Source organism: Anser brachyrhynchus, assembly GCF_964034855.1.
Source record: "Anser brachyrhynchus genome assembly, chromosome: 20".
Classification (NCBI taxonomy): domain Eukaryota; kingdom Metazoa; phylum Chordata; class Aves; order Anseriformes; family Anatidae; genus Anser; species Anser brachyrhynchus.
In genome coordinates, this window is record NC_137713.1 from 2,974,566 (window position 1) to 2,987,427 (window position 12,862).

The following is a 12,862-nucleotide window of genomic DNA, read 5'->3' on the forward strand; positions in this document are numbered from 1 at the left end:
TTGGTTTCAGCCTGTGATCTGTATGTTTTTTTTCCCTTTTCAATTTAGCAGGCAACTTAGCTTGTCTTTTTAGTTAAGAATTGGCTTGTTATAGTGTCATTCCATCCTGATCTCTTTTTTATTTCTTACCTATATTGCATAAGAGATCTGGACAATTCTTTATAACAAACAAGGCAGAGTCCTTGATTCAAGGAGAAAACCCTAAAGTCGTGTTTTGGGTATTTTTAAAATCCGTATTTTCCCTAATGCCTGTACATAGTATGGGAATTTCTCCACATTTCTCCAATGAATTCCTCTTCCTCCCAATATGAAACAAAACAAACCCGTAAAAAAAATCTTCAGCATCTTTAGATAATAAAAGCCAGTGCAGTGAATACATTTTCAGTCCCATGTCTGGAAAACATTCAGGCTGTGGGAAGTCGCATTATTTGTACTTGGGATATGTGTGTACTTTGTGGAGGTGACCTTTCTAGCACCTTGAGGTTGGAGTCCTTAATTTTGCTGGGTTTGAGTCCCCTGTTCAGTTTTAAAGCTGCAGGAGGCGTAATTTCTGAGAAACGAATGTGTCTGTCATGTCTATTGAAGGCTGAATTCCTTGCGTTTTGTTGCACTTGAGGTTAATTTCAGCATTAACCATTACTTGCTAAAACCACCTCTGTCTGTAACACTGTTCTTTAGTTATTCCATGAGGTACAAAGAATGATCAACTGATGGAGCAAAGTTAAAGAAAGGAAAATCTAACAATTGGACATTGCTAAAGTGTTTCTGGTTTTTGAGAATGTATTAGAAGCATTTACTTCTGAAATAAGAGTAGATACATGAAACTGGTAGGATGCTGACCGTTTGAAGAGTTTACTGTTACGCAGAGCATCTTGCAGTTAAGGTATCACTAACAAAAACATGTCCTGTGTGCTTCTGGTATGTACAATCTAGTCATAATATTAATTGTGTTGAAAAAAAAAAATCGAAGTAAATCCACAAAACAACTTTAATCGTTATTTATTGGTTCTGTTTCTCTTTATAGACGATAAAGACTGGACTTACAATGGTTGGGAAGGTAGTTACCCAGCTGACAGGGACGCTGCCTTCGGGAGCAACCGAAGAAGAAATTTTAGCTCATAGCAACATTCGTCGAAGTCCTCTGGTGCCCGGCATCATCACTATTATTGATACAGAGACAGTTGCAGAAGGACAGGTAATACAGTTTGCACAGAAAAAGAATGTGGATTCACTTTGACAAAAATCCTAGAAAAATGTATTTTATGCTTTTGAAAATGGAAAAGATGAGATTTTTCGCTAAGTCGAAAACTTTTACAGACATGCTCAGCTGTGGCAAAGTTCTGCCTGGAACTGAAATTAAGCCAAAATATATATTGTCCTTAGAGCATATTTATATGATGCTTTGACAACCTCACGTGTGAAACGTCGCATTTTGTCTCTCTAACACTAGTTTGTAATTGACATTGATTTATGCTGATCAGTTGAAATGTGTATGTAGTCTGATTATATTTAGTAATTTGTAACGTGGGTAGAAAATGAGATTATATAGAAATGTGGTGAGTTGTTTAAATATGAGTTTTAAAAAGATGGTGAAGTTGGATATTAAGTACATAAATTTCAAAAGTAAAACGTAATCAAACATGATGCTGTTTTGTGAGGTATTTGTACTGTTCTGCTACTAACACACAGTGCGCAGTGCCCCAGCCAAAATCATTTGCTGAAAAATCCATACAGCAGTCACAAAACTTCAAATGGATGTTTTGAACCCTCTTTTTGACAGAGAGGAGATAGAAATACATGTCTTTTTTGTTTCTATCACTCATCTCAGTTTTAAGTGTTTGGCAATGGAGTCAGTGTTCAGGACTCTCAGACTTCATATTCTGTAGCTGTTCTGGAAGATATTTTTTTCCTAACATTCACATTTCTTGAATTTAAAAGAGAAAACCTTTTTACTTCAGTTTCTCCCTGTGTTCATGATGCTTATTGCAGATACTTTAGTAAGGTATTAGTGATAAATCAGTAGTCAAGTTATTTATTTTTTTTATCTCAGAGGAAAATGAAATGTTTTACTTAACAAACAAAAAAACTGCAGAATGCTGTTGGAGCTGTAGTCCTGTGGATTTGTTTCGGAAGTACTTAGCTACATAATGTAGTATCAAATAGGGGTTGTCCATGTAATATTAGAGGCCCTTCTTGCAAATATAAAATAAAAAAAAATAGGAGAATGGGGAAAAGAGTGTGTTTTACTTAAGATCTCACAGAGTCAGGTCTTAAAATAAGTCTGTTGACCTTTGAGATTTGTTTTTGTTTCCTGGAAAAAAAGGTCTTTTGGCTCTTCTTATACTGCCAGAAAAAAAAAAATAAAAATCTGCTTCATAAATTTCTCATGAAGCCTTGTTTAATGCAGTCATTATTTCTGATGGTCGTTGTCTGTGCTTTGATTCTTCTGCATAGGCCTAAGGAAAAAAATGATATATCTTAGGTTTTTAAGTCTTGTTATGTATGATTTAAAGGTTTTATGAACTTGTCCTCTGACCTTAACAATAGTAGGGAGCTATCAAGCCTAAAGGGCACTATGGAAAAGTAGTTGTAAAAATGATAACGCTTGCCTTGTCCAAATAATGCTGTTGTAACATAAATAAACCATCGGTTCTAGTGAAATAATTTTTGTCTTCAATCTCCAGGGAAGGAGGCTCCAAGTTAGGTACCCTAATTGTTTGCACATCTTGCATTCGTATTTTTGTCATCTGAAAATTTAAAATGTTATTAAATTAATCATTTTCCACATGAGGGGCTCATTTTCAGAATTAGTATTATTTTTTCTATGAAAAATCAAATAATATTTCTTTTGCATTAGATTTTTGTGATAGAGGAGACTTTTTAGTATTCTTTCCTTTCCAAAATGTGGGCTTAGGAAAGAGAAAGTTTGTTAAGAATAAGTACATTTTGGATGTGGTCTGAATAAAGCCTGTCATGCGATGCTGCCCCGGTGAAGACCCTTCTCTTCTCCTGTAAGGAGTGTCGTGCGTGCTCACAGACCCCGCTGAGCTGCTGTGCATCCCTCCAGCCGTGCTTCCATAGCCAGCCAGCAGCAGCAGGTTTGTGCACGCAGCCTGGTCGCAGTGCGGCAGGGTCCGATCCTGCCGGTTGTACGAATTGATTCGTCCCTGGGAGCCTGGCAGCGATCCTGCTCTTGCACGCCACCAGGAGCAGGCAGGCCTGGGAGAAATGACATGCTGCTGTTCAGATGGCAGGTTTTGGTACTAGCTGGTAGTCCTGGTGAGTTGTTAGAGCACAATTGGCTGAAGCTTCAATTCAGGAAAGCATTTTAGAAGTCTGACCTTTGAAGCGATGCAAATGATCCTACTGCACTCAATGGGATTGCTCCTACACGTCAACGTAAACTCGTAGCCAAGTTATCAGATGTCTTGCACAGCTCACTCTGTATTCTTGACACTTCCCGGCAGTGCTTTTTCTAAAGTTACTGGTTTATCATCCCAGTTTTCAGATTCCAGGTGGGAAATAAGAGGTCTGGGGAGGTACAAGACATGCTTTAGTGGCATTCCTGCTGCTTTCTATGAAGATGCATGTTTGGAAATACTTCGTGGCTACTGCGTGGGGATGCTGCTGGGGGGCTATACCCATTAAAAGTATCAGTCCTCCTAAGCTGAAAGGGAAATGGCAAGAATTAGTGACGCCTACCAAGTGTTTTCTGGGCTGAATTGCCAGTTTGAAAACTTTGCACCCCTTTCATCAGAGATTTGTCCAGCAGCTACGTAAATGGATTTATTTGTGTGAGTGTGTGCACATGCATTGTGCAGCCTAATTGAAAGCAAGGGGAATTTCAGAGGCAGAAAGGAGTTTTCTTATCATCAGCTGACTGCTAGTGTAAAAGGAACACCTCATCTCCTTTAGATCCATAAAGATTTCTTTCTTCGTGAACAGTCTAGCTAAGAATTTGGGTGAAATTTTGAAATAAAACAACTTCCAAGTAATGAAATGTATCTTTACGATAATATATAATATATAAAGGAAAGGAAGCAGTTTTGAGAAGAGAAAAGAAATGGAAAAGAAAAGCAGCAAATCTAAAGCAAGTAAGCACGTCCGTTAGAAAGCACTTTTCGGTGGGGAGAAGTTTTGCTGGGCTTACAGAGTAGCGATGCGTGTGCTTGTCCATTTACCTGGAGCACAGCAGTGGCGCTTTAAAGATGGAGCGAGCTGCACATGTGTGCTACCATGTGGATTTACCTGCTAGTATGTGGATTAAGGAACACGTTTTGGACGTAGGCCAGAAGAACTAACTACACCTTTTCACAGGCTTTTTCCTAGTTGCTTTATTTAATTTGCCGTTTCAAAGATATCCAATGTAATGAATGCAGGATGGGAGTCAGTGCATTTCATGAAACTGTGCTGCTGTGGCATGGGTTGAAATACTAGCTTAGAACTAAAAAAATATACCATTAAAGACCAAAGTCTTCTGATGTGATTTTGCAGAGATAAAGTCTATGGGGCAGATATTTTTAATGAGCCTTATAAATGTAGGTATTATTGTGAAATCTCATGATAGTTCCTACCTTCAGAATAGGTGGCACCTTAAGAAAATCTGAATTATGAAACCATGAAATAAATGCATAGGAATGTAGGATTATTGGAGTTGGCTGTCATGATATGTTTGTAAAGGGAGTAAAAATAATTATCGAGATGCCCAAGTAACTTTGTGGTAAACCGAAATATGTTAACAAGGCTGTGCGCTTGTTTAAACTTCCTTCTAATGAAGTGTTAGCAAACTTTTCAGTTAGATGTAATGACTATTTATTTGAATCTGTTAATTAGTTGAAATGGATAAAACTAAAGCTGTACAGATGTCCTCTTTTTCAGTAATTGGAATTAAATGTGTAAGACTTTAGTGGCTTGAGTTTTAAGGAAAAATTATTTTCTTTTGACCTTTGTTTCTGTATTCTTAATTAATTCATCAACTGGGCCACCCACGTGTAGGCTGCAATAATGACCTTTCTCAAAAGTCGCCAGTTTTGTGACTGAATGTAAATCTGTTAAACATCTAACGTTTGGTTGACAGAGAAATATGTGGCCATTTAAAAATACAAAACTTGATTCTTAATGCTTTTGATAGAGCAGTGTGATTGATGGTATATCATTGCGGTGCTTTCACAGATCATCCAAAACACGTGAAAATATTGGAGGAAATATTTTGAAAATAACTTAGAAAAATAAGATAACATGTTGATCTTCTTATGTTTTAAAATGCGATTGGTCCTTTTTTTCTGTTCCCTATTAACTTTTTATTGCATTAAAGAGGAATTTTCAGGAAAAAAACTGTAGACTGCTGCAGTTTCAAAAGTTCGTTTTCGTTTGGTAAGAGTTGATAACAATTGGACCAAATACTGCTTATCAGGAGCAAGAATTGTGGGGAAAATTCATTCTAGAGCAAAAGAAGTTAAAAGAATAAACTGTATTCAATAATAAAAGTTTAACTGCGTACATAATTCCCCTGGTCATTAACACCAGGGCTTTTATTTATAAGAACAGCTTTCACAAAAGCTAATTTGCCGTTCTAATGCTCATATATTTGGCATCAATTTTCTTCACTTTTTATATCTACAAGTATTACAGAAGAATTCTTTTTATATATAAATATAAAAAGAGCAACAGGATTCCCTCGGAGCATAATACTGTCTGCCTTACTTTTATTAAAGGAGATCTGTTTTTTGTCAAGAAGACATTTTTGTCTCAGATAAATGGTTCAGGCTGAGCACAAGGCTGTTTTGAGTTTATGCTGGATTCTATTAAAAGGAGTGCAGTAGTTAATGCCACAGATTTATCACTTTTAGCCCTTTTCCACTGATGTTTGACCTTAGCTATAAGTTGGGGGAGGCTGTGTCGGGGGGGGTCAGTTCGGAGGGGTTGTTTTTTTGTGCGTTCGTCGTAGGAGCCGAGGCGGACACTGCACCATCTTTAGCTATTTAAACCAATGGAGAGCTTAAGTGTATGTGCAAAGATCTCTATTACATAATATTCATATTTATAAGTATTGCCAAACTTACTTGTTTTTATGATGATTGGATCATTCTTGCTGAATTATATTAAGAGTAGGACCTGCTTGATTAAATTTGTGTCCATTTTTATTTGTGTTACTTTCATGTTTTATTTAAAAACAATGTCTCCGCTGGGATAAGTGGTGTAATTTGCCTCTAAAGATTAAAATAATTGAAGTCCTAATTACTAGTGGCTTCTGTTCAGCAGCACGGAAAATGCAACGAATGAAGAAAAATATTGCATAGGAGAAAGAAGCTTCAGCTTAAGCTATCTATTGCCCGCAGTGCACACACTGTTTTCTGATAGTAGATGTAATGATCCCCTAGGTGTTTTGTCTGTTTCTCTTTTAGAGTGAGATAAAGCGTACTGTCTTCATCCTCTGTCAGCTGCAGTGCTCTGCTGAACTCTAACGTAGCTGGCATGAGGGAGCTGGAGCTCTGCCTCGAGCGTCCAGCGAAGGACCGGGTAGGCTGGGCTTTTTTTGGAAGCCTGTTGCAGCTCCTTGACGAGGTAGCGGTTGGGCATCAGAAAAGGCAGAGCGGGGACAGACGAGGCCTTCTTGGTAGAAGAGCTCTTGGTGTTCGTTTCTTGTCAGTTGTGTTTTTGGTTTCTTGTTTTCTAAAATGGGCTTTCCCTGTGTAAGGATAGGGAACTCTGCGAGGAAGATACTTGAGCATCCTTCTGAACCTTGGCGGTGATGCAATTATATGAGTAACACAAAGATTGATGAACCTGTTTCAACGAGGTACTTTGTAAGGTCTTTCGCTGCTAATAGCGGAGTGGTTAGAGGCCACTACCTTGGAGAACGAAAGGGTTGGGATGTAAAAAAATTGCAGCCTCAGGATTCCTGTGGGCTTTGTCTGCTCTGCGTGTTGGGAAACCGAATGAGCCGCTTCCTTCGAGCTCCTTGACAGCACTTGCATGCGTTATTGGGCAATTTGTACCATTGTTTTTATTTCCAAGAAAAATTTCCAACTCTATTCTTTTCAGTGGTAAAAAGCCATAAACTGGTCAAGAGGAACCAGTTGCACAATGTCAGGACTGATTTAATGTGCCATTTGTTAGCCTGCAGATGTCGTTCCTCTCCAGCACCTTCACAGACAGTGTCTTCCACTTAGCATCTGTAAGAAGGGTTCTCTAAAAGTTGAGAAGCTGCGTGGAGGAGGCCTTGAACGCTTCATCCTTCCTTATTACACAGCTCCAGTCTTCATCTCTGCCTGCATGAAACCTGCACTATTTAGTATATCTAAATCCACAGAAATTGTATTGTATTGATGCAGTTACAGCCATCTAAAGATCTTTAATGTAGAAAATAATGTGTAAAGCATCTTGTACTATAAAAGCATTGTTTTGTTTTCCTTAAGTTGCATGTAGTGGTAAAAATCAGGCTATGATTTTAGAGCTCTGCAAGCTCCAAACTGGCACTTGAACAAGGTGTTTGTTTTGTGGCAGGTTTAGGAGGGACCCTGCAAAAGACACTCTTCGGTTGAGGGTGCGCTTAAGTCAACTGCTGTAATTCCTCTGAGCTTTTTCCTTTCTTTGTAGTGTTGAAATTGCAAACGGCCATTTATGTTTTCCCTAATTCTCCAGTGCAAAAGTGTAGGGGAAGGGCATGGCAAATCTTGCAGTACGGTCTGAAGATTAAATACAGGTTGGTGATTTAATACAACTAATTTTCTTCTTTCAAGAAGGACTGGGAATTTTTTCATACGGTGTTTAAAAAGATGAAGAACATTTCTTCATCCTATCTTGCACAAGCAAGTGTGCTTCACGGGCAGCTATTTCCATTCTGTGGCCGCAGTGGGCAGGGAGCGGCAGACACTGGGTGTCAGGAAGGGAGCGTGGCACCAGCACAAACGGAGCGTCAGATTCTCCGCAGTGCAAGGTTTTCCAAACTTTTGAGCAAGCAAGGTGTTTGTGGTGGTGGTGGTGGTGGGTTTTGTTTGTTTTGTTTTGCGTTCTGACTTGGCTAATGCAGGGGACAGCTCCGCGTGAGGCAGCCTTGGTGGCAGGCTGGGCTTCCAGGAGCCGCAAGGTCGCAGGCGCTTTGGTTTCTTGAAAGGATGTTAGGCCAGCAAGTTCTTCTTTTTATTTCTAGCACAATCAAAGGAATTGTATAACAGCCAAAACAAGTTTGCTATATCTGCAAATCAGCTTTTATATTGAAAAGTGGAGATTTTGGAAAAACTCCTTTCAGATTAAGCACAAAGGATGTTATTTCAGGATGGTGATTTTAATCAGCGATTGAAAAAACATTTTAAAGCACGGAAACAGCATAGCCTACAAATAATAGATTGGGGCTTTATTGTATTCTCAAGTTAGTATGACTGAGGTGTTTCACAATTTTTAATGTGAAATTTTCACTTTGTTGAGTAGGAATTTTATGGTGCAGGGATGATAAGAGTGGTCCATTTGTCATTAGCTTAGAAACAACAAAAAACCACATGCCTAAATTAATCCAGATTACAGTCTGAAGAAGAATATGCATGTGAGATGCTGTATAAATGGTTATAGCAGTGATTTAGATGCTGTTGATACCTACACATTTTTAGATTAAATATTTTTGTTTAACAGACTGGATTTAAAAAACCTTCTGTTTCTTTTGTAAAGCTGGTTTATGATGTTACTTTATCATTATCATGTATTTTTAATTAGAGTGAAATGTTTAGGATAAGACTAAGTTACCTAAAAGTGGAAGCTGTGAAAAGATGATGTATAGGAGTTATTTAGTGCAGTTTATATAGGCTGAGAAAAGAACACTGTTTCTTTGAAAAGCTCTTAGGAAGATCTCCAGACCCTTTGGTTAGTGGTTCTGGAATAAGCACGGAATGCTGACAACGGAAAGCAAAACCATAATTGTGCTTATGTGACAGTGCCAAGTAATTGGAACATTTAAAATAAGTCAGGCGCAGGCCTCTGCATCCATATTACGTGACTTCTTTAAACATTTAAAGATGATTTCTCTTTTTGAAGCATAAAAATATCTTCAAATTATTCTGATATCTGTTAGGAATAGGAAGTATTAAAAACCTTTTGGATTATTTTGGAAGCAGCAGACAAATTATTCTGAACTTGAAATGGGAAATTTTGCACTTATCTTCTTTTTCTTCTTAAAAAGGTGGTTTTGGTGGTTTTTTTACCACAGATACCATTTTCTTAAGTGCTTTTCTGACAGATCTTTCACACTGTTTTACTTAATGTAGTCTATAACATGATGTCACCAAGGAATAAATACTTTTTCAGCCCTTGCATATGGTTTGTCCACGCATCTTTTGGTTCTCTTTTGTGACTTTAAGAATATCTTTTCCATTACGTAGCACTAGATACTGTTAATACTTGTAGTTTCATAAATATGTAGTTCCAGCTGAACCCGTGATAACTGAACACCAGATAATAAGAACTGTAAGCCTTTTAACATGGCAGCTGCATAACTAGCCAAAGTTATTCAATTTCAAAGCCTCCCTGATTTATCAGTTGTATGTAATATTCTGGTTTGTAAAATAACTGTGCTGTATTATGTGGACCCATAGCCTGATAACTTGTTTTTGTGTACTTTATTCCTTAGGAATTGGATAAAATAAGAAAATAAGAAAATTTATTCTCTGTTCACTCCTCTCACAATGTAGACCTCTGCCATGCCTGCTGCTTTCTCGTTTCTAAAGGGGAAGGGTAGGGCGTAGCAGGCTGACCAGCAGTTACCGCCTGCCTCTGACCATCCCTGCTGCCCTTTTCTAGTCCAGCTGTGTCCCTTTTGGAAGTTCTCTTGCAGGGCTTCGTAGTCAGCTGTACTTTTGACTGGCCCCATTAGTTTCATTAACTTCAAATATCTTTCTGCTAAAAAAAACCATCCTTTGTCCCTCTCTACAGATCTGCACACAGATCTCAGCCCAGAAACTTCCTTTTTCTGTTAATTTCCTTGTGTTATGAAAACTCTGTCCTACCTTTTAATTGCTTTTTAGTTCATAAGAAGATATTTTAAAACAGCATGATTTCTTGAAGGGGCTTTGATCTCAGACCTTTGTCATTTAATGTCCATTGAGGAAATTTCAAGATGGAGAAAATTCCTGTTAGCTGTCTGTTTTGTAACAGCTGCGTTCATACACACTGAGCACTTCTTGTGGCATTTGGAAATCCAGCTCCCTCAGGTCCATCGCCACTTACTAGCAGGATGCAAGGTGTAGTATTCCTGTACATGTAAGGGGTGGAAAGCAAAATCCGTACTACTTTGGCTGTTTATGGTCCTTTTTTCTACTTGTCTGACTCCTTGCAAAAAAAAAAAAAAAGCTAACTTATGTATTGGTTAAATACTCCTTTAAAAAACAAACAAACAAACAAAAAACCTCTTCGCTACCTATTGCTTTTCTGTTTATTACTTGAGGTATTGGATTGCCTAGAGAAAATCATTGCTTGTTGGGGGTACAGGAATTGTGTGCGCTCTCCATTGTGCTTACACCAGCCCTCTGCACCGCTGAATGTTTCTCCCTCATTATCTGAAAAACGTACTGAAGATTATGCTCAGTTCACCTGCAGTTACATTTTTAATTCATTCTGCTGTGTCTATCCTATCAAACAAATCCTGTATCAATAGTTGGATACTTTCACTTAAGTGTATTTCCTAACCTTCCTCTGTCTCCATTAATATTCTGCAGGTACTTGTCAGTGAGGACTCGGATAGTGATGGTATTGTGGCCCACTTCCCTGCACATGAAAAGCCTATTTGCTGCATGGCTTTTAACCCTAGTGGTAAGTTACTTTACTCTTTAATGGGATAGTGGTTTAAAAATATATATATAGGCATGTGTTCCAGTGCTTTGAAGGAATTGCAAATACCGTTGCATATGCAAACATACACTTACTGCTATTGTATCTTCTTACCTGTTCTGTTAAGTGTTGAATGTCATACACTGGTTAATCTGAATCTTCTAGGAATTTCAGACTTCAGCAGCTGTTACGCTAAGGTCTGTGTGAGTCTACCTATTTGCGTGTAGCAGAAGTACTAAGGAGATCTATTCTGTTGCATATCCTGCTAGCCAGCTATCCAGATGTTCTGATATACAGGTATCCAGAGGATCAGCACATTTATTAAATGGTACCCCTCCATAAATGAATCCATACTATGAGTCGTTTCACTGGCACTGGTTTTTAAAGTAACTTAAAGTAACATTATGTGTTTTGTTGATGAAGAGCTTGCAATTGTACCCTCTTTCTTCTGAGTGAAATCAAATATAAGCTGAAAATACCTTCAAGAAACTCATCAAAATATATATATATATTCCTCTCAGTGAAGAATAACTGGGCAACAGAGATTTCATATGTTAATAAAACTTTTTCATTTGACAATTAACATGTTCATTATCTCATCTTAATACAGCAAAAACCGTTTTGTTTGATTGCAGTAATAGTCAGTGAACTGACCAGGGAATCAACAGCTTCCTCTTGCCTAAATTAATGATTTCTGAAATGTAGCAAATGCCATGGAGATCTTGGAGATGAAGTCACATTTCAAAGAATTAAAGTTACGTGTCTGTCATTTATGTTTTCACTTTCAGTGACCAGTTGGTCTTATTCTGACATCCCATCTGTTATGTCAGAACTCTTTAGTAGTTGTGTGCAGTTCACAGCATTTTCACTGTGAGTTTTTGACATAAAAAACTGTATTCTCGTCTGGTTGGATTTTCTTCTGTTACTTAAGAGATTCTTTTGTGGAACTCTGTGCATTTAAGTGAGAATCACCTACGTCAGTTCCAGAATAGCATTATTTTTGTGTTGTATTCTGGTAGAAAGGTCATACCTAGAGTTGAGTAATGCTAATTAAGCAAAATAAATATAGCTGATTAAATTAGAATGCTTTATAGATATTAATTAAACGCGTTCTTAAGACAATTTTATGATTGTGTAAACGTAAGGGAAACAGAATGTTTATGCAAAAGCAAAATGACTTTTTTTTAAATTGAAGGATATATTTGCATATTATGGATTACTTTTATCATAATCCAGTTCTTCTGGTTTACTCAGGTGCTAAAACCAAGATCCTTTGTTTATGATGCTACCTGATGATGCATAAGATACTTCAGGAGAAAATGCTTTTTCCAATCCATGTTATTTTTGACAGCTTGCAAATAATGTATGTTAAGAGATACTTGCTGAAGGGATGACTCACAGCAAGGTATTGAATCATACCACATGTTCTGATATTCAATATCAAAACAGTTGAAAAGTATTACCTCAGCTGCTTACAGTATGAAAGCAGCACTTAACAATGTATCCTGGATTCTTTCCTTAGCATCGAGGCAGAATTTTGTTTGAAGCCAGCATTGGAAGTAACATCAGCTTAATCCATTATGCAGTGGTGTATTGCCAATCAGCTGATTTCATTACAGAGCAGAACAAAACAAGACGTGGCTTTTGATACGGTCGTCTTCTGTTGGCTGGCTCTACTGAAAAACCACTTTTACTCGTAATTTGAAGTGCTGTCTGCGATGCTGCAATAGAACATGGCAATAGTAAACTTTTGCCAGAAAGGCGAACAGTGATCTGTTTCAGTCAACTCCTTCATTCTCTCTGTCTGATCTAATAGCTTAATTTCATCGTGACTCATCTCAAAGGCCCACAAGTTCTTCAGGTCTGTAAAAGCTTAGAGGTTTTTTTTTTTTTGTTAGGTTTGTTTTGGTTTTACTCAAACTAAAACAAACCCACCACTGATGCTGGAAACCGCTTCAGTTCAATGGGCATAGAGGATGGATAGGTGTGATTTTTTGTGTAGTCACGCAGTAGAACTGAATACCACAGCCACTTCGAACAGTATTTG

The 12,862-nt window shown here is 37.8% G+C and overlaps 1 protein-coding gene across 17 annotated transcripts in view; it reads left to right on the top strand.

The window, feature by feature from the left end:
• BCAS3 (BCAS3 microtubule associated cell migration factor) overlaps positions 1 to 12,862 on the top strand; it is a 357,411-nt gene that overhangs the window by 71,329 nt on the left and 273,220 nt on the right. For all 17 annotated transcript variants that reach the window (XR_013941294.1, XM_080563583.1, XM_080563582.1 and 14 more), the window contains 2 exons: positions 1,025 to 1,195; positions 10,704 to 10,797. Coding sequence is in view for 16 of the 17 variants with exons in the window: in XM_080563583.1 (XP_080419709.1) it covers positions 1,025 to 1,195; positions 10,704 to 10,797 (265 nt within the window). In the remaining variant the exon portion in view is untranslated. The remainder of the gene's footprint in view (positions 1 to 1,024; positions 1,196 to 10,703; positions 10,798 to 12,862) is intronic.